The sequence below is a fragment of the Gavialis gangeticus genome, unplaced genomic scaffold, assembly GCF_001723915.1.
Source record: "Gavialis gangeticus isolate Ggan-Ray unplaced genomic scaffold, GavGan_comp1, whole genome shotgun sequence".
In the NCBI taxonomy this organism is placed as follows: Eukaryota; Metazoa; Chordata; order Crocodylia; family Gavialidae; genus Gavialis; species Gavialis gangeticus.
In genome coordinates this window covers 105,129,840-105,155,276 of record NW_017729033.1, presented here as the reverse complement: position 1 = coordinate 105,155,276, position 25,437 = coordinate 105,129,840, and the positions used below count along the sequence as shown (strand labels likewise).

The following is a 25,437-nucleotide window of genomic DNA, read 5'->3' as shown; positions in this document are numbered from 1 at the left end:
GGGTTTCTGCTAAGGTCATCTTCACCAGAGCCAATAGCTACTGCCTTGTCAACCTGCAGGTTCTGCTAGGGGTGGCCACCATAATAAGTCCCTTTGCAGGTTGCATACAAACACTTTACAGGCTGGAAGTGCCTCCTGAGTCATGCTCTGGGAATCCCTGAAGTAGCATATCTGAAAGTTTATTATGAATTTTAACATGTAGGAAAGTAACACCCCTGCCCCCCGATGCCCTCTCTCAACCCTTTCACTCAAAAAAAAAAAAAAATGCACGCTCTACCTCCAACAGAAGGTCTACCAGTGGAGTCTGCTTGCTAGCAGGGGTAAGGCAAAGGTTATCAATTATCAGCACACGCATGAAGTCAAACACAAACTTCTTGGCTGGATGGTTGGTCAGGTAGGTCTTGGAGCCAACGTTGCAGTACTCTGACTGGCTCCTGTTCATGCCGGAATCAGCTGCAAATGCTTTAAACTCTTCAGCTGGGGATCCAATATCATCATCAAGATCAGTAACCTATGAAAATGAACATACTGAAATTGTAGAGCTTTGCATTATATATTCTTCTCTTTCCTCTATTTCCAGTTACTTCAGAATTATCTGAAAGTACCTTTCTGAAAAGTACCTTACCTGCCAGCCCTTTTTGGTCCCATGGTGGGTGATGGCATGGGTGGGGCAGAAGTATAAGCTGCCCTTACCTTGTTTTACATTTCACCCAGAACCTTGAGAACTGTTCAAGTTGTATTCTCAACTTTGGAAGAAGTAAAGGCTCCTCAAAGAATAAATACACCAATCACAACCCTCCTCCCCCCACAAATGATCAAGAAATCATAAACTAAAGTTATAAAAATATTTTTTTTTAAAAATCAATATTGCAAAAAAATGCAATTAAAAATGGTTCCCTCAAGCCTTTTATGGGAAATACTATAGGAAACATTTTTTTCCCCAATATTACAGCTTTAGAGTAATAGAGTTACTAGGTCAATACATTTGCCATCTCTAAAGATCCCATCTCTACAGGATTCCTATTTCTGGAAAGATAGTTTCCAGACATCTCTTAAACTGCAGTGGAAAAACAAAACTAACTGATATTAAAAGGATACAACAAAACCCCTAAAGTGAGTGTTTTCATAGCTTCCCTCCAAATACAAAAGCAGGTAATAACTTTCCCTTAATACTCTAAGCAGAAGCCTTGAATAACCTATGAGGTGGCATCAAAATGCTTCAAACATTATACAACTCCAATAGGGCATGACACCTCAAAAAGAGAAGAGGGAGAAAGAAGTATGCACGGGTTCTCCTGTAGCAGATGGATTTCATAGTAATGAAAGACTGAATCAGACTCCTTCCAAGAAGTTTTGAGTGAGAACAGTGCAGTTGCCTTTAATACGCTGGACCTGGGACTGAAGTAGTGAATAACTTCTTGGAAAATGAAAGCATGCTTGAGGTCAGCAGTTCTGGTGTTCAGAGGGCTCATAAGTACCAAAGACCTCAGACAGAGAGACAAAGTGCAAAAGTATCAAATGCTAAAAGCTAAACCCTGGGTAAAGAATCAAAGTTCCTCCAAGTCTCTAAAGCCTGGTGCCTTAGCAGCACTGCCATGTCGGTGGTTTAAAACACACCTTAGTTCATACAGGGAGCTCCTCTGCTCTTGCTTTCCACAAGAACCTGACTAGAGAGGTCTGACAGTGATGGTTAAGCAACAGTGCGTCACCACCACAGAAGGGAGCATGGTCTGTACTCATCTGCTGCTCATAGAGACCAAAAACTCTTATTTTGAGCTCACTGGAGTTCTGCCTGTCACACACAGCCATAATTCAGAAATGAAAATCCTAAATAGTTCATATGTATACAGGAAATTATACCCATAGTACTGTCTTCATTATTACATTAATTTATTCTGAAATACAAAATGCAGCCAACCCATGATTTGGACATACGTTCACATTTTACTAAAAACACTATGACTGTTACCCAAAGAAACAATGCACTTGCCTACTCAAATTATTCCCCAAATCCCTACTCACCTACCTACATACCTAGCTTCCTTCAGAAAAATCCTGACAACAAATAGGCTGATATATGAAGTCACAGAATATTGCAGGGAAAGACATGGATAACTATGTCCTGTTGGTCAAGAGCCAAAAAACAAGCCCATGCCTCAGCTCCATAAGCTACTGCTTCTGTGAAGCTTGATGAAAACTGCTTTGGAGTTGCTTTGTTCTATTAAGTCTGTGGTTCACTTTTCCCTCTTTAGCAGCAGCTATTCCCATATCAGCTGTCAAAAATCATATAGTACTGGGACACACTCTTGAGCTGAAAGAGGGTATCAAGGTTCAGTAAAAGCTGTGTTATCCGGCACTCTAACATCCAGAATGCTCTATTAACCGGCATCTATCACAGACAGCAATACAACTCTTCCTTCATGTATCTGGACAAAATTCGACAGCCAACAGCATCTTGCTGTGCACTTCTCATAGATCTGTTGTTTATGGCAGTGGTTCTCAACCTTTCGTATTACGTACCACCTGCTGATCAACATGGCAAAAGTGAGATCGGAAGTCTCACCGTGGCATTTCTGGCTTCGCAGTCCCACTTCTTCCTCATGGACCACTGCCCGGGGAAAAAGCAGCCTGGTGGGGCCCCCCTCCCTGTCCCCTGACACACTGACGCCAGGGCGTGAAAGCCCTGGTGCACTGAACGCGGCAGGAGGGGTGGCGGCCTGAACAGACAAAGACTCCTTCAACCCGCCAGGCTGAAAGGATGTATAACTCTCAGATAACCAGCATATTTGATTAATTGCACCCCCCCCCACTCCCTATGGATGCCAGATAACAAAGCTTTTACTGTAATGGTAAAAGATGCCTGTTGTGTAATATTTATATCCAAACAATTTGAGTTATTTAGTGAGAGCCTTAGTAATGGATTCTAAACTCCATCTGTTAAGAGCATTCCAAGTGAGATTTCCCTTCTAAATTTATTCATAGGCACAAATCATTCTAATAGTATTAAAGCCTTTGTCTGTTTGTTCATAATGCTTTATTCGCACTGATTGGCTGTCTTGGCAGACAATCAGAGTGCTCTACACAGACAGACAGACAGACAGATGGTATAGCACCACCAGTGGGGACTGAGGGGCTGGAGGGGAAGGGGGTGAGGCCAGCTGTCTGCTGGCCTCGCCCCTGTCCCTTGGAGGCAGAGAGGGACAGCAGGGACTGAAGAGCTGCCATAATGTAGGCGATGGAGCGGGTCTTCTTGGAGCCGGGCCGGGTACCCCCCGACCCCAACAACAGCTGGCAGGGAGGAGAGGCAGCAGGAAACAGAGAAGGGAGGGAAGCAGGAAGGGGAGGGGGGGGGTTACTGGTGGCTGCACTCCGCCCCAGTTGTGACTTCCACTGCCACCATGACCACTGCTGCAGTCACGGACACCGGCCTGAAGCCACAAGGTGGAGGGGGGAAACAGCACTATCCCCAGCCCAAAGGGGAGGGGGGAATGGCCTCAGTCCCAGCCCTAAGCAGTGGGGGAAGGGGGAGCCAGGGCGAGGGCCTGCAGCCCAAAGTGAGGGGTGGGAAGTGGAGAGCAGCTCAGGCCTCAGCCCCAGCCCAAAGCAGTGGGGAGAGGCAGGGAGCAGCCCTGGCCCCAGCCCGAAGGGGATGGGGGTAACAGACCAGGCCCTGGCCGAAAGCAGCAGGGGGAGGCAGGAAGCGGCCCCAGCCTGAGGCAGGAGGGGTGGTGCAGACACAGGCCTCTGTCCCGCCAACCTTTGTCATACTTGACAGGCAATTTCCTAGTTCTCTCATAACAACTGTTGAGGTTTACCTAAAGCAAGTAAATTCCAAGCCTCAGTTATGCATAATACACACAGGTAAAGTATAACAGATTTGTTACCTGTAAGTGCATATTTATAACATTATATTACCATCTATTAGAAGTGAGGCTGATAGGCACTATTTTCTCAGTTACTGTCCTGAAAGAATACTTAGTATTTCCAAGTTACCATAAGCCCACAAAGAAGCTGGGCAGAGCATTTTTTTCTCCTACCCCAAAATTTACTGACATTTTGCACACAGAGGTTCCTCTTTATGTAGATAGTCTTACAGGAATTTAATTTCAATCATTTCCAAACTGGAAAAAAAGTACATTGCTGTAATTTCATAAGTAGTAATCTATTTTCTATTAAAAATCAGTTGATTTGAGTGACTCTCAGCACCCATTTCAAATTCCAATTAATTTAAAAGAAGAAAAGTTTACCAAATCCACATACGTACATTTTTAGTTTGGTCCTCTCTGTCTGTATACACACATGGCTTCCTGACAGGAAGATATTGTATCGACTAAAAGTAGTGGTTGATAATGATAATCAGGAAGGGACATTATTTTCCATTATTTTTTACTTATCTTGGCTATATTAACTCTACTCACTTCCTCATGCCCATGCACTTAACAAAATTGTGTTACAATATCAGCCCTGGATTGTCATCCCTCTTTCTGTTACTGCTCTGTCAGTATCATATTGTGGTATGTTATATGACTTTTAGCGTAAAACAGCATCAAGAAGGAATTTCCAACAACAGGCATGTCTAGACAGTGCAAAAATATAACTCTCACCATCCCTTTCAGATCTGAAAACTATCTTGCTTAAGTAAAATGGTCTTGTGGTTAAGGCCCTAGAGCAGGAACTGTGAGTTGTGGTTTTAGTTTTAGGTTTTTACCACAACCTTCCTCTGTGACCTGGCCAAAGGAACTGAACCTGTGTGTCAGTTTCAGAGGTAATGAACTCCCCCACCACTCCAAAAAAAACAAAAACAAAAAAACCATGAATGTCTGAGACACGCTTCAGTAAGATTAATTAAATAGACACAAAACATGTACTGCCCTTAGCATGGCAGTTTGAAATATTGTGCACAATGGAAGAACAACACATGTACAGGCTCGATGGTGACAGCTTCACTTGCACCACGGCTGAAAGGGACCTACAACTAACCATCGTATGAATATGAGCCGTCAGTGGAAGGCAGTGGTCGGCACAGCAAACACCACACTGGCATGCATCAACCAATGCATCTCATGTAAAACTAAGAAAGTGATACACCCGCTGTACTCAGCAGTAGTGAGACCGCAGTTGGAGTACTGCATCCAGTTCTGGGAACCGCACTTCAATAAAGATGTGGAAAAACTTGAGACGGTCCAGAAAAGAGCCACCTGTATGATCAAGGACTTGCAAGCCAAGCCAAACGAGGAAAGGATAAGGGACCTGGACCTCTTTAGCCTAAAGAAGAGAAGGTTGAATGGGGACTTGATAGCAGCTCACCACTACATCAGAGGAGTGCATCAGGAGCTCAGTGAACAACTGTTCACTAGGGCACCCCTGGGGAAGACCAGGACTAATGGATACAAACTCCTGGAAAGCTACTTCAGGCTTAATACTAGGAAAAACTTCTTCACAGCCAGAGTGTCCAGACTGTGGAATAAACTCTCCCCAGAGATGGTGCAGTCACCTACCCTGGAGGTTTTCAAGAGGAAACTAGACAGTCACCTCGCTGGGGCTACCTAACCCTAGTTGCCTTCCTGCCTAGAGTGAGGGGGTTGGACCCGATGATCTGCAGGGTCCCTTGCAGCCCCTAACAATATATAAATCTACGAAAAGAAGAGATGTTTAGATCAATGTTTTAAATACAATTTAGTCTTTTGTTCACATTTGGTATCAAGGACAGATTCATTTCATTTTAATCTTAATTAGACACCAAAAATATCTATTTTATAAAATGGACAAAAAAAGATTCTGTGCATAAAATTAGAGCTTAGCTCTCAGACTATTTCCAGTATTAAAAAAAAATTGAGTTCAGCAAAGACATGCTGTACAGGATTTAAGAGAAACTTTATCTGAGCTTATTCCAACCACCATGTCTTCTTCTGTTTCATGAAAAGACTTCTGCCTGTAGTTCATATGAGATATCTATCAATTAGCTAATATTTAAGCGAAGGGAGTGTATGTATGTGGGGAGTAGGGGGGCTTACCAGCAAGTAAAAACAAAATATTCTCACTGGCATGTATTCAATTTTTAAGTTTCCTACCATTTCTGAATAAGGTCGAATGTTGAAAGGAAACACAGTTGCTGCCAGTGCACACAGAAACTCAGGGCTCATCCACAATGAAGCTAGGTCTGGAACATTGTGATACAAATATCGAAAAAACTGCATCAGGGTGACGGGATATTCTCGAAGCCAAGAGCCTTCTTCTTCTGACTGCCAAGGCTGCATTGAAAAGAAATTTCAAACAGGTTATTATTGTAGATGGTACCAAATCAAAGAACTCATTTAAAAATAGTGCACGCATTGACTAATAGAAGGGTTCTTGAAGCAAGCAAAAACACAAGCTGAGAACCACCTCTCTACTGAATCTCTGTATCAAGAAAAAAAAAACTTTCCTTGTGCACAGGTAACAATTTCCTGTTAATATTTAAGGTTCATCAGTAGGCAAAGTCCATTATATGCATTCTTTTGTGTGATACAAGGTTATGCAACCCTAAATCTCTGCTGCCTACACACAGACAAATTCAAATGGCTTTAGTACATAACTGTGCAATCTTCATAGTTTCATAGTTCTTAGGGTCGGAAGGGACCTGAGCAGATCATCAAGTCCAACCCCGACAGGGCAGGAAAGAGTACTGGGGTGAAATGACCCCAGCAAGGTGATTGTCAAGCCTTGTCTTAAAGACCCCCCAGGGTAGGAGCCAGCACCACTTCACTTGGAAGTTGGTTCCAGATCCTAGCCACATGACAGTGAAGTAGCGCCTCCTGATGTCTAGTCTGAATCTACCCACTGCCAGCTTGTGACTGTTATTTCTTGTCACTCCTGGGAATGCTTAGGGGAACAGGGACTCCCACTCCCCTAATGCCTGCTGCTCCCCTGATTAATTTGTAAACGGCCACTAGATCCCCCTCTCAGCCTTCTCTTGTGGAGGCTGAACAGGTTCAGGTCCCTTAACCTCTCCTTGTACGGCCTGCCCTGCTGCCCCCTGATCATAAGAGTGGCCCTCTTTTGAACCCTCTCCATGTTGTCCACATCCCTCTTGAAGTGCGGCACCCAGAACTGGATGCAGTACTCCAGCTGCAGCCTGACCAGTACCACACAGAGGGGGAGGATCACCGCCTTGGACCTGCTTGAGATGCATCTGTGGATGCATGACAAGGTACGGTTGGCCTTCCTGACTGCTTCCCCACACCTCCGGCTCATCTTCATTTTGGCATCAATAATGACTCCAAGATCCTTTTCTGCCTTTGCACTGACAAGAAGGGAGTTCCCCAGCCTATAGGTATGCTGCTGGTTCTTCCTCCCCAGGTGCAGCACCTTGCACTTGTCAGTGTTGAAACCCATCCTGTTCTCATCCGCCCACCCCTGTAACCTGTCTAGGTCTGACTGTAGCCTATTCCTTCCTTCTAGCGTGCCCACATCCCCCCACACCTTAGTGTCATCAGCAAATTTGAACAAGGTGCTTTTTACACCCCCCGTCCAAGTCACTGATGAAGATGTTGAACAATGCAAGCCTGAGGATGGAACCCCACTGCCCACATCCCTCCAGGTCAAAAATGACCCATCCACTACCACTCTGAGTGTGGCCCTCCAGCCAGTTAGTGACCCATTTGACTGTGTAGGTGTTGACGCCACAGTCCCCTAGTTTTTTAATGAGAATGGGATGAGAGAGTGTTGAAGGCCTTCCTAAAGTCTTAGAGCTGCTCTTGCTGTGGCTGCAGCCCCATTACCTGGTAAAATATCAGCATAAAAGAGTAATTAGTAACATGAAAATCATGTGCTAAAAGCTAAGCAAATGTGCTAATGTAGGGCTGCACTTAAGGCAGGCAAAAGACTGGTGCCAGAGTAGACAAACAAAGGAAAAAGTTTCAGAAGAATTTTTTTCTGTTATTCAAATTCAATAAACCTTTGCTTATTTGCTCTTTCCTCTAACTTAACTTTAGTCTGTTTCACTCTATTTCTTATCTAGTTTTCTCTCACTTTTCATAGCACTTTTTCACCTAATACAGGTTTCCCTTGATTTATGCGGTACATGCGTTCCTAGAGAATGGCACATAAATCAAATTCACATAAAGCAAATCCACTTTACAATGTAACAAATAGGGATAGGTTCTCAGGGCGGTGAGGGAGGGAGTGAGGCTGGGACTAGGGAAGGGGCGGGGAGAGGGGTTCCGCTCCTGCAGCTGCACAAGGCAGCAAAGCAGAGGGAACAGAGTGGCACTCAACCCAGCCCCGGCTGCAGTGGCTCCAGAAGTGGCCAGCACCAGCTGCTTGCAGCCACTGAGCTGCACGGTACTCCACCTATCCCCTACGCCTGGGCTCCACCTGTCCCCACTCACCTCTGTTCCTGGGCTACGCCGTGCCCTAGTACAGGCAGCTGGTGTCAGCTGCTCGTGGGGCCACTCCAGCATGGGCTAGGGTGAGTGTGGACAAACGGAGCCCCAGGCAGTGTGGGGCGCGGCACTCATCCCGACCCATTCTGGAGCACCTGACTCCAGCTGCCTGCACCAGGGAATGGCACAGCCCAAGAGCAGAGACAAGTGGGGACAGATGGAGCCCAGGTGCGGGGGGGACAGGCAGAGCGTGGCACAGCCCAGTGGCTGCAGGCAGCTGGTGCTGACTGCTCCCAGGGCTGCTGCAGCTGGGGTGGGCTGAATGCCACGCCCCACGGGGCTCCACCTGTCTGCATTTGCACCAGCCCATGCTGGAACAGCCTCGGGAGCAGCCAACACCAGCTGCCTACACCACAGCATGGCACAGCCCAGGAGCTGGGGTGAGCCCAGGCATGCGGGGACAGGTGGAGCACAGTGCAGCCCAGCGGCTGCAGGCTGCTGGCACCGGCTGCTCCTGGGGCCGCTGCAGCCAGGGCTGGGGTGAGTAGGGCCATGGCCCTTTCCCCTCCCCCTACAGATTTACCTGCTTGGGTGGGGGGTGTCTACGCTGATTGCATAAGAGTGAATTTACCTTGCATAATAAATTAGGGCTCTAAATATATTAAACGCATAAGAGCCAATTTGCATATAAAGAACCTGCATAAATCAAGGGAAACCTGTACCATTATTGCAGCTTTGCCTTCTAACCAAGATTCCTCCCTTCACTTTTCTACAATACTGATCATTTTTCCCGTCTTACCTATTTGCTATTGCATTAGCAGAAAGTGTCAATTCAACAAAAAAAAGATGCCTGTTTCTGGTATAAGTAATCATTCCGAGGCTGAGAGTCTCCTTGCAGCCAGTTCCCTCTAGTGGAGTGGTGTAGCATCTTTCAATTTATTTATTTATTTATTTTTACTGAAATGCAGGTTTCAAATAATTTCTATGGAAGTGAAAGGACTACTTTACTATTTAAACAGATAAACATGTTGCCTCTATGGAATGGCAACATCAAACTCTCTATGGATGAGTTCAGAATAAGCTTTTAAAAAAAATGCAAAACACATTTTCTGGTACCCAGTGGATTTCCTCCAGCATGAAGCTATTAATAGTCAGTAGACTTGTCTGCACATGGATGTTTCTTCACGCACAAAATCTGTAACTTGCACAACTCCAAACAGATGGGCTGCATAGTTTTAAATATCCCCCAATCAGAAAAGAAATTCCACAACCTCTGCAAAGGGCACTTTATCATTTCTACTTTAAGTGGAAACACTCAATGCCTAATTTCACTGGGCAAAAGCACTATTAATCTTGCAACTATTTGTGTATTTCTATAGATAATGAAAAATGGGAAAATAAATACATGAAATGTAGGCCAAGAATAATTTGAGATAGCTAACAACAGAATTATGAGTCTTGATTGAATTATTCTCCCGCAAAAACCCTGACCTTCCTAAATTGTCCTTCATAACAGTGACTGAAGGAGATACAAACTCTGTATAGGTAGAGGAACACCAACAGAGCATTGTACTCACAGAATTCAGCATGCTCCTGAGCATCCCCAGTAATAAAAAGGAAGCTTCCGTGCAAACATTGTGAATTGAAGAGACTACAGTGCCGCTGGAGGCAGGAACTCCAAATATAAATGTCCAAATAGAGTCTAAATCAAACTATTAGAGGTGTGGTGGAAGAAAGAAAGAGAAAAGCCGATTAACCTTTGCTCCTCAGAAAATGAATTGTTGATTTCCTGCTTTTCTATATCACATAAGTGATTGCTTGTTTATTTTGATATAGTATCACTAAATATATCATACGACATTCCCTCCAGGATTTTGTGCAAAGAACTCCATGAAGGAATCATGTCACGAGGATCACAAGATAAACGTTCCTTCCCAGAACGAATGTCTTTTTCCTCAATCTTTTAAAACAGTGTTCCAAATCTCAAACAATCCTGTCAGTGGCTCAGCTTATTTGTTCATAGTTTTCAGAACAAAATCTACAATGTGCTGCATATCTAAAAACAAGCCAATCTGTTTTTCCATCAAGTCAAAATCAAACCAATGACAAAAACAAACAACATGAATGTTTATAAATACTGTGATCAATCTCTGATTTTAAATCTACAATCTTTAATTATTTTAAGCAGGTTAGGCAATTTTGCTTTCAATTTTCAGATGGTGTATTTCAAGTAAAATTGCATGAATTATAAAGAAAATTAAGACTGAAAGCATCCACTTCAATATAGAACACACACAAATGTTTTACTGACAAAGACAATAATATATTCATCTTTATATGATTACAGATGAAAGGGAACATAAGTTTATTTACAGATACTTTGCCATTTCTTGTTCCTTGTTTCCTACAATTAAACGGATGCTAGTGCTCACTCCATCCTATAAAGCACTATGTCAACCTGAATTATGATTCTTTCCTCTACTGCGCTAATATTAGCTATTCAAATATTTGCTTTGTTTTCCATACTACCCCAAATTATACGTACTCATTTGTTGTGCAGTAAAACCAATATAATGCCATTCACTAAGATAACCACCAGGTGCTACTTATACAAATTTAGGTGTCATTTAAAAAATGAAAAAGACTTAAAAACTGCTATACCCTTTTCCTAATAAAATGCATAATTCTGCCTGTAACCTTCAAAGGCCACATACTCCTCCTATACTGTTGCTTCCTCTACAATGTCCCAGCCCCCAGCAATACATGTATTGCAAAGGAAGAAATGTGCCTTCTTAGGAACTGAAGCAGAGTTTTAAAAATAGGTTTCACAAGTCACCCTCAACAGTTCAGTTCCCATTCCTGCAACTGGTTTCTGGTTTCACAGAGCTATCTTAACTTCAACAGAATTCCATGAGGGTAGCAAGGTTCTTCCTGCATGTCACAGAGTGAAGGTCTAGGCCTTACTTACTATCTAGATCAGTGGTGCTCAAACTTCTGGCCCTGCATTGCCCCCACTGCCAAATTTCTGGACCCCTGGGAAGCCTCATAGTCCAGGTAAGAATGCTGGGGTCCAGAATTGGTCTGCAGGCTGGGGTTGTTAAGCACCCCTGAGCTAGAACATAAAACATCTGTCTACCCCTCACCCAAAAAACTGTTTTTTTGTTGTTGTTTTTTTTAAAGAAACCACTTCAATTATGGAGAAGCAGAAATTAAGACAGGTTTTTTGTGTTTTTTCTTTTATTCTCCACGTACTACTGAGTATTTACTTAGCCCTTGAGTCCCAACATCTGAATACAAAACTGATAAACTGACAGTGGAGTTATTTGAGGTGATTAACCCACTATTCTCTTTGGTGATATGCAGAATTACATTTATATCTTACTAAATAATCCCTACCTGGCAACCCTGATTACATCGGCTGCTGATGACAGGTGCACTGACCTGCAGGTTTTCAGGCAGCTCAGTGACTGGCTGCTGCAGGAAAAGTGCCATGAGGAGGAAATAGAGCGCAGGTACATTAGTATGCTTAGGGAGAAGGGACTGGAGAACTGGGAAGCCTGGAAAATGACATGCATCCCGGTTAATCTCCCTGAGAGTTGATCTGCCACCAGCGCTTCTGCCAACATTGAATCCTAAGAGAAAGGGAAATATACAAGGCCAAAAATGTTAATTTGCAATCGTCTATACAGAAACACCATTTTTCTTACTAAATTATTCAGGCAAAGAAGGGAGCTCTGTAGAAATGAACAGTTATTAAAAATGAATCAACATACTCTTATCACAAATCAGCATTAACATTTTTTAAAATTCTTAAACTTAACTGTCAAAATAGTTATTATAATAATATCCTTCCACTATCATGTGGGTATTTGACTAAGAGATAAGACCACTTTACTGCAGCAGTATTACTATTCAAGCACTTTGAGACAATGGCCAGTAGTGGCTCTTAAGAGAAAAGTTAAAAGTCTCTATTATGGAAAACAACATTCCAAGAGGTGAAAAGGAGGGGTGTTTCACCTTGACCTCGAGTAGCAAAGTCAGTGATCTATATCCTGAAATGACAGTCTCGCTGGCCATTTGAGTAGGTGGAATATAAAGTGGTTTTCAAGATTCTTCAAGGGGAACATTTCACATTTTTTTATTTACTGATTGAATCAGATCGGTACAAAGGATTAAACACTCTTAATTCTATCCTATCAGAAGATGGAAGTGAAAAACCAGCCAGACTTAAGTGAGGTGCTATCAAAAGGCCTGGCCAATTTAAACTAGCCAAATTATTTAATTCCCCCACCAAAAATACTTAATGGCTGTGGAAAGTGCTGAATGGTCAGCACTTCAAAGGAAACATTTTATGCAAAGAAGAAGTACAAGTCTAGCAAAGGCTTCACCAGAAAGACTGTTCAGTACTAGATCCTTAGTTACATCTGTAATTTTTAAAACCAATACGTAAATAACTGACCATCAAAAACTAACTGTTATAACACAAACTGAAGAGAAATACCCAGTAAAGAACTGTATGAAATTCACACAAGTGGCCCTTAATGGGAATGCCTTTTTACCTGACTCCATTAGGAGTCCCTGAGCCAAATATTTTATTTTGTAATAAAAGATGTAAATTTTGACGCTAAGACAAGATAATCAGGTGCATCATGAACTTTAGCATTCTGAAAACCTAAGAAAAGAAATGTACATAACAACCATGTAACTACATAGAACATGTAAACAACAAATGAACAAAAATGTTCACAAGTCTAATATCACATTAGGGAAATTCTATTTTGCATAAATTTCTCCTCACGCTTCATTCATCAATTAATGATTCAAAGTTCAATTTTATTTTCTTAGTCTTCTATCCTGAAGGAAATAGCATGGGAAATAATTTTAGACAAAACTTGGTAGATATTTTTATGCTACATTGCTATTCCTTACATACATAAAATTGTTTGACAGTTCAGCAGAGAATGACCTGGTTTTTAAATGTTGCTGGTAAGCATATATTTTATATTCCCTCATGTCTCAACAGGAAAAACACTGTAAATAAAAAAAATAAAACACACAAATATTCTTGAATATATCATTATTATTTTAAAAGTAAATTAATGGGGTAAGCAGGATGTGGAGGTAATTGCTTATGAAGACACAACACTAGAACAAAGTTCCTAAGCGTGGGCAAGAAAAGATATCACATCTACCCAAAGAACCTTAGACTAACACAGCTCCAACCAAAAATCCAGTAACTGTGCGCAATACCTTTTTCCTGTTAAAATAGGGGCCTTATCCAAAACCTGTTAAACACAGTAGAAAGATCTACTCATTTTACTTCAGCATATTTCAGATCAGACCCTACATTGGGAACTATTTTGAAAACCTTATTTTTCATGAGGCTCTGATAGAACCTTAAAGGGTAGAAGATACACTAACCAGGATGCCAATTCAGGTATAATCACAGTTAAAATTTCAATATAAAATTTCAGTTAATACTATATGTACTCAAATTCAGGGTCATCTTAGATTCAAGACTACCACCTAGTAATTAAACTCTATACGTGGAAAATTTATAAATTGGTTACAATTTTCCAGGTAAAGAATCTAAATATTGGAGGGTTGTCTTGAATTTGAGCCCCCACACCAAGGGCACCCATCGGGGGGCTTAAATGTCTCTATACTAATGCTAGGAGCTTGGGAAACAAGCAGAAGAAACTTGCACTCCTGCTTGCAAGCAACAACTTCGATCTGGTTGGACTAAATGAAACCTGGTGGGATGCTACTCACGATTGGGCAGTAGGTATTGAGTGTTACAGGTTGTACAGACAGGACAGACTAGGGAAAAAAGGGGGGGTATTGCTCTCTATGTTAAGGAACAATATACATCCTGTATAATTAAGATAGGATCAGAGGAGGGCCAAACCAAGGTACTGTGGGTCAGGATAAGGATACAAGGAGGTCGGGGGGGGAAGGGACTTGGTAGTAGGGGCCTACTATAGACCGCCACACCAGGAGGATGAGCTAGACCTGAAATTATCCAGATAGCTCTCAGAGGCCGTACGATCAAGAGAAATGGTTGTCATGGGTGACCTAAACTACCCTGATATCTGCTGGGAGGAGCAGTCAGCCAAATCTAGCCACTCATGCAGGTTCTAAACCTGCATACAGGATTTCCACCTAACAGAGGAGGTATACGATCCCACTAGAGGAAACAGTGGGGGGAGGGGGGGGACACAGACAAAGCTGAGCTCTTCAATGAGTTCTTTGCATCCGTATTCTTAGACACAGACCAAGATAAATCTCCCAACTGGATCATAGACAGACACAGGAGGGACACCAACCCACCAACTGTTAGCACAGACTTAGTGAAGAGGCATTTGGAGTGACTGGATGTGTTCAGATCAGTGGGCCCAGATTAACTTCATCCAAGGGTACTGAAGGAATTGGCCAGTGTCATAGCAGAGCCACTAGCATAGCTGTTCAGGCACTCATGGCGCTCCGGTCAGGTCCCAGAGGACCGGAAACGGGCCAATGTGGTCCCTATTTTCAAGAAGAGGAGGAGGGAGGAACCGGGAAACTATAGACTAGTTAGTCTCACCCCTATCCTTGGGAAAACGCTCAAAAAAGTCATTAAGGATCACATTTGTGGGAGCCCAGCAGGGCAAATAATACTGAAAGGAAATCAGCACGGATTCATTGCCTGGCTAACCTTGTTTCTTTTTATGACCACGTCACAAAATGCTTAGACACAGGAGTCGAGGTAGAGGTAATCTACCTAGACTTTAAGAAGGGCTTTGATACAGTATCTCATTCTGTTCTTGTAAATAAACTGACAAGCTGTGAAGTAAATGATTACATGGTCAGGTGGGTGGCAAATTGGCTTAGGGGTCACACCCAGAAAATGGTGGTAGACAGGTAAGACCTGGAAAGATGTGGGCAGGGGAGTACCACAAGGCTGGTGCTATTCAATGTCTTCATCGGTGACTTGGACGAAGGTGTGGAGAGCACCTTGTCCAAGTTTGCAGATGATACCAAATTATGGGGCAAAGTTAACTCACTAGAGGGTAGGGAATGGATCCAGGTGGATCTGGACAGGTTGGAAAAATGGGCAGAACAAACTAGGATGAAGTTCAACAAAGACAAATGCAAAGTGCTGCACCTGGGCAAAAAGAACCACCAACACACTTACAGGCTGGGGGATGACCTTCTCGGCAGCACAGCACCGGAAAGGGATCTTGGAGTGATAGCTGAGTTGTTCACAGTTGGCAGAATCTGGAATGGTCTTCCTCAGGAAGTGGTACTCTTCCCTACCTTGGGGGTCTTCAAGAGGAGACTGGACAAGCACCTAGCTTAGTGCTCTTTCCTGCCCAGAGCAGGGGGTCAGACCTGATGACCTACTGAGGTCCCTTCTGACCCTAACATCTACAAATCTATAAACCCCCACTGCCTCAGCATGTAAACAGTGACTAGAGGGGTCAGGGGAATGGGGAGGGGGGAAGGGGGAGGTGGTCAGGTATCTTCTGCCCCTTCACTTCTTCCCCCTGCATCTTTCCTGCTCCCTACCACCTGCACCCCACCCCCAGCCCCACACTCTGCTTCTCCCCACTACTCTCCCCAGTCTCTGCCTCTTTCCTGCAGGAGGCATCCCTGGCTTTACTGTCAGTCACTTCTCAGGCTGTTGGGTCATGGACCACAGCATATAGAAGCTCAGCCTTTGCCTGACCATGCGGCAGTGTCAGCGCTGCTGACTGGCCAGGCAGGTGAAGGAGTTTCCATGCGCTCCATGTCCAGGATGGAACCCAGCCTCAGCCAGAACCCAGCTCGGCCTGGTAGTAAGGGGGCACACAAGGGAGCGGCAGATGCTGCAGAGGGGAAGTAGAGGTGGGGCAGGAGGTTACTGTGAATCTGACTGGTCCTGAACCAGGCTCAGGGCCAGAATCAGAGACAGAGCAAGAGCCAAGGCAGCCACTTTCCTCATTTCTTCTCCCCCACTTTGTATGCAAATCTAAGACAAGAGGCATTTCCCCCTTGCTGACTTGGGGGGGAAAACCTCCTATGTGAGTAAATATCATATATACAGGCAACCCCCGCTTAATGCTGTTTTCCTTAGTGCTATTTCACTATCACGCTCATTTTAAATTGATACCTGATTCAACTTAGCGCTCAGCAAGTTTCACTGCAACACTTGCAGTTGCCATCTTGGGTCATTGAAAACACTTGCAGTAGCCATCTTGGGTAGTCAAAAACTTTCCATTTCGTTTAACTGTCATTTCACTTAATGCTCAGTTTTTCAGCAACCAATTAAGAGCACTAAGCAGGGGTTGCCTCTAGACACTCCTTCCTTCTGAGGAGATGGTGGAAGAAACTGGGCTTCTGCTCGACACCTTTTTTTTTTTACTTCATCACAATCAATTTAAAAAGCCCTAAAAGATACTTGTCAACAACAAACCTGAATGATTTTAACATTAGAAACCCAGTTCCTGTTTAAAATGACAAAAACTACCATACCTGGTAACTACTGAAAATTTCACTAATCACGACCATAAAAAAGCAACTGAAAAGGAGAAATCTCAACTGAAGACTGTTTCGCAACTTTTTTTTGTCTATTTTATTAACTCCTATGTAATCCTTAATATCTAATGGACATTCAGAACAAATAGGTCCTTCTTATAGATTCAAATTTATACTATTTTAATTAAGATGTTAACACATGTGAATCCCTCAAGAAAGCATTCCTGCCAAATCAGGAAAGACAAGTCTTGATGTTCCTGATTCAAGCATTTAATAAAAATCACAGAGGACCAAATTGGAAAACACCTTGGAAGTACCTTAAAAAAAAGAAAAAGGAAAAAAAAGGGGAGGGGGGAGAGAGAAAGAGTTGCCCTGATTTCAGTGTGAATAACTTCTGTCACTCAAATCACTGAAGATCATGATAAAAATAAAAATATGAAGCAACATGCCAGAAACTTATCCAGGGAGCAGGATACTTCTGACTTTGAATCATCTAATTTCCCAGTGCTTTTATCATCTCATGGTTCTACTCTCTGTCTCCTGAAAAGAATCAATTCCTAAATGCTTGCTCCTTGTCTATTGATCCCCCTTCATTTATTGCAATAAAATGGATCACCCATCACCTGTCTTTTTAAAATAAACTGACATTCAGAAATTAAATCATCTGATTTAAATTCCTACATGCATGCTAAGCATACAGCACTAAATTATATATAATGAACTTGAAAACTACAATGAAATATAAAGGAGTTTCCAATCATGCTCAGTCCTAGGAGAGCCCTATTAAACACATTAAATCCTACTGTCTTTTAAGGAAGCTTTGAGGAGACGCTTAACAGTTTAGATAGGAACAATAAAGGCTCAATACCTGTAGAAATCATGTACCATATTTTCTTGCATACAACATGCCCTGGAAAACATTATGCACCTTGGTTTTGAGGGGCAAAATGAAGGAAAAAAATATTTTTCCAGAATTATACCTGCACAGAACAGGGACAGAGCCTAATTTAAAGTTGACTAACCTTCCCTTTCCTACGTAACTAAAGCTGAAACTCTAGATACTGCTAAAGACTGGTCTCCTTGAAAAAAACAAAAAAGAGTCTCTAAGGCTGTGAAATATGAGGAAAGAGACCAGGAGCATGTAGCAAACAGCAAGATTGCCTTAAGAAAAGTTACCTTAATGGAACTTCATGACCATTCAAAAGGAGAGATAATTGTTAACAGCTCTCGAGTGAAGACCAATGAGCTATTACATCAATTGACTGACAGGCTGCCTGAAGAGTCATGCAGCAATTTCTGCACTGTGGAGAAAGAATCAAGGGAGGGCACTTCTATCCTGGGAAGAAAATCAGCCTCCCACTTAATAAACACACCCTAATTTTGGGGGGCTTATTTTTTGGGAAAACAAGCACACTTTTGAGAGAAAATACGGTAATGTTTATGTAGGTGTCTCAATAAGCATTTTGGGTGCTTTAGTTACCAACTCAAAGCTATGATTTAAAGTTTGTTTCCATCAATATAAATTTTATTTTCTATTTTTGGTGGGTACTTAAGTATTGTGGAACTCAAGTTTTTGTGGTGCCCAAATGTTAATTTCCAATTTGAGAACATCTAAGATTATAGGCAGAATTTATGTTATTTTTCATTAAGCAGCAGAACTTATACAACCTCAGAGTTCACATCACATTTGTTAGTACAGATCAGCTCCAAATAAAGGAGCAGCTCATTACATCATCCTTCATAGTGCTCAAATTCTTTAGACCAATTTCATGGGTATGTCAAAGATGAATTTGGAAAGTCATTTGTTTTTTCAACATGCAAAAAGAATACATTGTCTACATACTGTAAACAAAACAAAACAAAAAAACCCTGCATTTAAAAACAAAAAGTCTTTGTTTAAACTCGATGTATCCACAAATGCCCTTGTGCATTTAGTACACGATGATAAAGAACCAGGGTTTAAAATGTACAAATGTAGCAGAGCACTTGCCACAAAACCACACTGATTTTAAACCCACACTACATATCTTATTCAAAGTTTAACTCCAAAGTATTCTTCGCAATCTGTTGTACAATTTTTACTCACAAAATTCTGCATTCTGTACCTGCCAGCACTGCTGAATGAAGGTTCAGAGAAACTCTGTTAAGACGATATGCAGATAACCAAAATCTACCATGTCAACCTCTTTAAATGAAACACAACTTGTCAAATAACGTGTTTCAAAATCATCCAGATTTTGTGGAAATAATGGATTAGGGGCCATATAGTTAATGTGCTCTCTATTAATATTGACTGAAAAACCAGAATTTGGAAATACATGCATCTGTCCACTACTGCTGAGTTTCTGTGATAAGCATATCCTTTTCATTCTTCCTCTTATTTACAGAGTACAGTGCAAACAACTTCATGAACTGTGTTTCTATACGCAAGTAATGACCAGCAAATTGAAGCCAAATATTTCTCTAACCCTTCTGAATGTAATAAGAGGGCTAAGATAACTTCTCATCAGAGAGGGAGGTTATTTTAAAGTTGCCCTCTGAGCCAACAGAAAGGGTGCTAAGATCCTAAATTATAGTAAAATGATCACATATGAGGCATAATTTAGAACTGTAGGAGACAACTTGGCATTTATGCAAAAAAGGGAGATGGTTATATTGTATCTGTGAAACCCCAAACCCCCTGTGCAAAGTTCCATCATCTTTAAATTTCATACCTAGTACTGTGCCAATTTTGTTGGTCAACACAGAATCAGTCTGATCAAGCCAGCCTCCACCACTGAGGCCTTCTTTAAACTTGATGAGAATAGGCTGATTACTCAGCAGGACCACAAGGATTCTCATGGCTCCAGTTACAGTGGTTGAGTGCAGATGTTCTTCCATAAACATCATGATCCAATCAAATCCCAACGTCCTGACCAGCTCCTCACATGCTCTAATCACAAAAAAAAAAAAAGTTAAATGTCACAAAATTCCTTATAACAGATAGCAAGAGTCAAGGTTTTTCATCATCAGGCAAACTCAGGCAAGAATATTAGATAAAATTAAAAATAATTTAAAACATAACAGATCTCATGTAAACCATATCTGCTAAAGAAGAAAGGACTGTCAATCAGATTTCTGTGCAGTTAACCTCTACAAAATTGTGAGCATGATGTTTGGTGGAATTAAGAGGACTGAAGGTAGTAATTTAGACTGCTCCAACTTTTTTGAAGTTGCACTGAATATTGTCCATGGGTGACTGGTGCCTCCTGAGGCTTGGGGGGGGGCACAATTTGTGGGCAGCGGCGTCAGTGGCAGGGTGGCGAGTGGTGACTGCCTGCAAATGCCAATGGCAACAGGGCCAATCTCGGGGTGGGGGGGACATGCCCTCTCAGTCCCCCCCTACGAGTCACCTATGATATTGTCTGACATGAATTTTGAGATGCTAAACAGAAAACTTATACTGACAAGTTACAACTTATAAATCACACAACTGCTTCTGCTGAGAATAATTTACAGGTTGAGAATTTGTCCTGTATTTTGCACAAGAAGAACTACAGAACATCAAGTCCTTAACCCATGCTTAGGCTGAAACAAAGTGTTAATCATATCTGTGGAAACAAAATACAGACCAAACTGTTTAAATATCCAGCATGCATATAAATTTTGTATTTGAATTTTATGATTCTGTCAAGTTATGGTGAAATCTGAATACTACATGTGATCCGCCAAAATACATCAAGCAGACAAATACAGCCAGAAGGATATTTCTGTTTTAAAAGATTCTAACTTGACACAGAATTTAAAGTCCCTTCTCTCTCCCCTCTTTGCCTCTAATGTTTCATTAACTGTTAAGTGATGTAACTTCAGCTGGGATTTTTAAATAGAGATTTGGCATTTTATGAGTAACAATGTTATTGAGAACATCTGTATACTGAAATTATTTAATATTTCTTTTAATTTAACACGTTTTGGAACCTGCTAGCTCCTCTCACTTGTTGAATAGAGATTACTTTTCTTTTATATTTTGTATTTTATCTGTAGCTGTATTAAAGAAATTATTTATTTTTTATTTAAATTGCTAAAGAATGAATTGGGGAGAGCAGCAGCATACTCTAAACCTCGTTATGCTTAAAGATTAAAAATCAAAAGGAACTGCCATAACTGACTGCTGCTCCCCATACACAAACTCTGAAAATGTACCAGCTTTGAAAATGTACAGATGTACATTACATGTAACTAATTACATAAAATAAATTATTTTCCTTAGAACAAGGCAATATAATTCTTCACTAATGCTGCTCAAAATAGTAGAAGCTTAAACTGAGACAAGGTGCATGTCTTTTTATACCCGCATAGTCTAATCTTCAGACAATTACTTTGGAGGTCTCTCAACAAAAATAGATGACACAGTAATGTACAAAATAAAACACTACCCACACTATCAGAGGTTGGAACACAAAGGTAACGAATCAAAATAAAATGTTTGCTACTGCAGCCAAAGTTAAATTCTGCTGTGACAGTAGTGTAAATTTCAGGTACATCTATGGAGTTCCTCTGGATTTATATCACTATAGCCAGTAAACAGAATTTGACCCAACATACTTGCTCATTTATCTTAATATTGTTAGTCACCTTCCTTTTTTCTATCAGAAGAGTCATTGGTACTTACTGCAAGTTAACACTTGTCTTTTCTTTAGAAGTATACAGAAGTTTCAGAAGGATATCTAAAAGTCTGTTCCGCAGAAGGATAAGATTAGCAGAAACAAGGCCTCCAAAATCATCCTCTGTTCCTAAGTATGAAATGGAAGAATTAAGTGAATCTGGAAAAAGTTGGCTTAGTACTTCTAAGCAATTTCATTCAATCTTACAACAACAAATCAGCGACAGGTAAAACAAAAACAAACCAACAAAAAATGCTTAGTTGGGATATTGGCCCGCTTGTCCCCCTGCAACAAGCCCACCATGAGAAAGAGGTAAAATTAGCCTCATTTTCCTTTAAACACAGGTCACAAAAATATCATCCCCCAACCTGGAATTGCACACCCTCTACCAAACTGACTCCATCACCAAAGAGATACCATGAAAAACACAATGTTCCCTTAATATTATACAGTAAGTAGAGCTACTTCAAGTACAAAAATTCAAATATCACTATTGCTACAAAGCCCAACACATGCAAGGTGCTTCACAGATTCATTCTCTTCCAAGAAGCTTAAATTCTAAGATGGAACACCAGAGGATTTTGATGCTGGGAAAAGTGTAAGGACAGAAGGGTTGAAGTAATAGAGTTCATGCATGAATCTCTTAAATTATGGTTTTTGTTGTTATTAGTTTTCTTCTACCATTCGCTCCTCCACGTGCAAACACTACAGCAGTTTATGTGCCTGTGTGCATACACAAAGGAAGATTATAACTTTTTCAGGCTGTACAGAAAAAGATTATTTTGAAAAAACATGAAGCCCGGCACAGAATCACTGACAAACAGTGGAAGGGACTTCAGAGGATCATCTATGGCAATCCCTGCTCAAGGCAGAATCAGCTAAATCATCCCTGAAAAAGGTATGATTAACCTGCACTTCAAAATTGTCAATGACAAATTCCACAATTTCTCCTGATAATTTATTCCAGTGCTAGACCACATTAATAGTGATAAAGATTTTCCTGATATCCAACCTAAATCTACCAAATTGCAAATTAAGACCAGTGCCTCTCATCCCATCTTTGTTTTTGTATGCCTAGATGTCTGAATGGGTGGTGACACACAATAATGTAATGGGGGGTGGGGAAACAGGGCAGCAGCCCCGAACACCCACTTAGAGGAGGCACAAGAATGACAGCCAACGTGGCCACTGCCACCAGGGGCACACACCATGGTAGTCAAGCCTCTAGTGACACAGGAAGGAAAGTGGAAACTATTAGGGATGTGCAAAGCTTCGGTGGCTGATTCTATTCGGTGGAGATTCAGCCTGATTCAACAGCCAAATCTCCGAATCCAAATCGAATCAGGAGACCCTTTAATCTCTCCGAATTGATTTGGAAAGATTTGATGATTTGGACATAGACACAGCTTTAAACATTGTTTCTACATACCTCAAGGTAGCAGGCAGCTTGTGAATGCTGAGATGCTGGGGCAGATGGAGTATCCCATAGGAGCGTGTGTGTGGGGGGGTGGGTCTCCAGTACGCTCAGCAGCAGACCCAGAAGTGGACCAGAAGTACTTCCGGTCCACTTATGGGTTCACCGGGGAGTGCAGGTGATTCAGCCCCCCCCCCGTGACTGGTACCTCCTAAGTTGGGGAGGGGCACCCAGGGTCCCCCTCGTGGCCGATCACTGAGCTGAGGGGGTGCGGGGGGTTCCCCATGTGCTTGGTGGTGGACCCAAAAGTGGACTGGAAATACTTCCGGCCCACTTCCAGGCTCACTGCCAAGCACGTAGGGTCCCCTGCCCCATGCTCCTGTGGGACACTCCATCCACCCCACCATTGCAGCATTCATGAGCCGCCTGGTACCTTGAGACATGTAGAAAAAAACATTTAAAGTTGTGTCTATAGCCAAATTGCTGATTCTCTGAATAGGCCTCAAATCTTCAGGTTCAGATTTGGCTGAATTGAATCGGGACAACAATCCGAATCAATGAATCGAATAACTGTACCCAATTTGGGCTGAATCAGAATCAAATGCAGCTCATTTCACACACCCCCTAGATGCTATTACCTACTAAAAGCAGATCATCTTAAAACTTTGATTTTTAGGGAAGACCAAACCTTCCCTACCCAGTCATGATCTCTCAAATCATCATCTTATCTTACCGAGTTATAAGTATCCCTCTGAGAACAACTGCAATTGCCTACAACAGAGGAACGTTAAGAATTCCTTTTATGCAATTAAGCAGCTAGAAACAAGGAAGAGAGAATACCACTTAATCAGGCAGCTCTCTGTGCCCCACTAGTAAATGCTCTAACAATCAACACACTGTGAATTTCAAACCAACCTTCAGCTTAATCTCCTCAACCAACACAGGATATTCCTGTGAGGCCAATCAAAGACCTCCATAAATAGTAAAGCAAATTCCTTTAAATAAGGGATAGAAATACAATATATCAAACTTTTAGTTATTAGCTACTAATTACGTATTTGTAGCAGGGCACTGAGGTGCTTGCTACTTGTGGAGTAGTAATGAAGAGGCACAGGTGCAGGTTGCTAGGGCAACCAGTGGGAGTCAGCTGACCGGACGGGGTAGGGCCGGGCTCCCATTTAAACCCAGGGTGGAGGCCAGGCTGGCAGTTCCCAGCTGGCAGCCAAAAGGGTAGGAACTCTGCCAGAGCAAAAGAAGAGGCCAAAATGCAAGAGCAGTTGGTACAGGTGAGGGATGGAGCACCCTCGGGGGTGGCTTGAGCGATGTTTTAGCCAAGCGGCAGAAATTTATGTTATGGCCTACGGGCTTGAGTTTTGTAGTTACTGTTTACAACCAGTGGTTTGGGTGAGTCTATTAGGGGTGAAGGAGGCCTCATAGGGGATCCGCGGTAGCGTGGGGACCCCGGCGCCAGAAAGGGCGCAGCATTTTGGGGTGCACTGACCCCAGCCCCAGGCAAGGGAGGGCAGAGGGAGAAGGCCCCAGGCAAGGAGGGGCAGAGCGAGCAGGCCCCAGGCAAAGGGGGCAGCGACTGACGAGCACCTGTGGGGCTGCGGAAAGCCAGAGCGCCTGTGGGCTGCAGTGAGAGACAAGGCTGCGGAAAGCCAGAGGAGACAGGGGCTGTGGCTAAGACTGAACAACGTCTGGTACATCTGCGAGGCTTGGGGCATGGTACAGGGGTAGCTGGAGCCACACATAGCCCATAAGGCCGGGGTGCACGGAACCCCCATTATAGAAACGAGACAATTGATAGCAGGAGAACCATGGCCAAGAGGACGAAAGGCAGCCTCCCTTTAATATACATAAGACCAAGACATGGTGGGCGAGATCCGAGGATGCTTTGAGGTGAACTTGGCACAGTAAGGGGGCGCTAGGGGAGATCACAGCCACCCCTAGGACCACGCTCTGTGACAGTATTGCTAACAGTCCTGGAACATGTTGCTCATGTCAGTTTATGATGCTGGGTCTATAATTTTGGCTTCTTTTTTCTGCTTCAATTAGTAATTCCAGTGAAACTGCTTTCAATGTTTGTGGCTTTAAATAAAAATGTTTTGAAAACAGCTAAGAGAAAGCATCTGTTCCTGAAGGAGAAAAGAAAAGTTTTTAGGTCTATCTGAGAAAGCCAGACAATGCTCATTACTGCTTTCTAGAAGTGCACTAATACATCGGTTCGATATTGGTATAAAGAAAACTCACTGTATCAGATATCAGCCCAATGGGGCAGATAAATTTGGCTGAGTAATGCCCGTGCTGTGAGCAGCTGCAGTACAGCCCTCACGCAGTGACGAGCATAGCTGGCAGCATGGAGAGCTGCCTCCAGCTGGTAAGTCTGGTGTGGTGGAAGGGGCATGGGGAGGGAAGGGACATGGGGAGGGAAGGGGTATGTGGGCAGAAGATCCACGCCACCCGCAGTGAGGGAGGCGGCAGGGGCAGGCACTGCCCAGGTGGGGGGGGGGGGGGGGGG

General features: G+C 42.6%; 1 protein-coding gene across 1 annotated transcript in view; it reads right to left on the bottom strand.

Moving 5' to 3' along the window:
* Positions 1-25,437, bottom strand: part of WDFY3 (WD repeat and FYVE domain containing 3) — a 258,223-nt gene that overhangs the window by 101,338 nt on the left and 131,448 nt on the right. Inside the window, exons 27-32 of the mRNA XM_019525884.1 lie at positions 21,511-21,631; positions 19,574-19,791; positions 11,760-11,995; positions 9,941-10,075; positions 6,072-6,251; positions 278-511 (exon numbers count right to left, since the gene is read on the bottom strand). Of these exons, the coding sequence (XP_019381429.1) occupies positions 278-511; positions 6,072-6,251; positions 9,941-10,075; positions 11,760-11,995; positions 19,574-19,791; positions 21,511-21,631 (1,124 nt within the window). The remainder of the gene's footprint in view (positions 1-277; positions 512-6,071; positions 6,252-9,940; positions 10,076-11,759; positions 11,996-19,573; positions 19,792-21,510; positions 21,632-25,437) is intronic.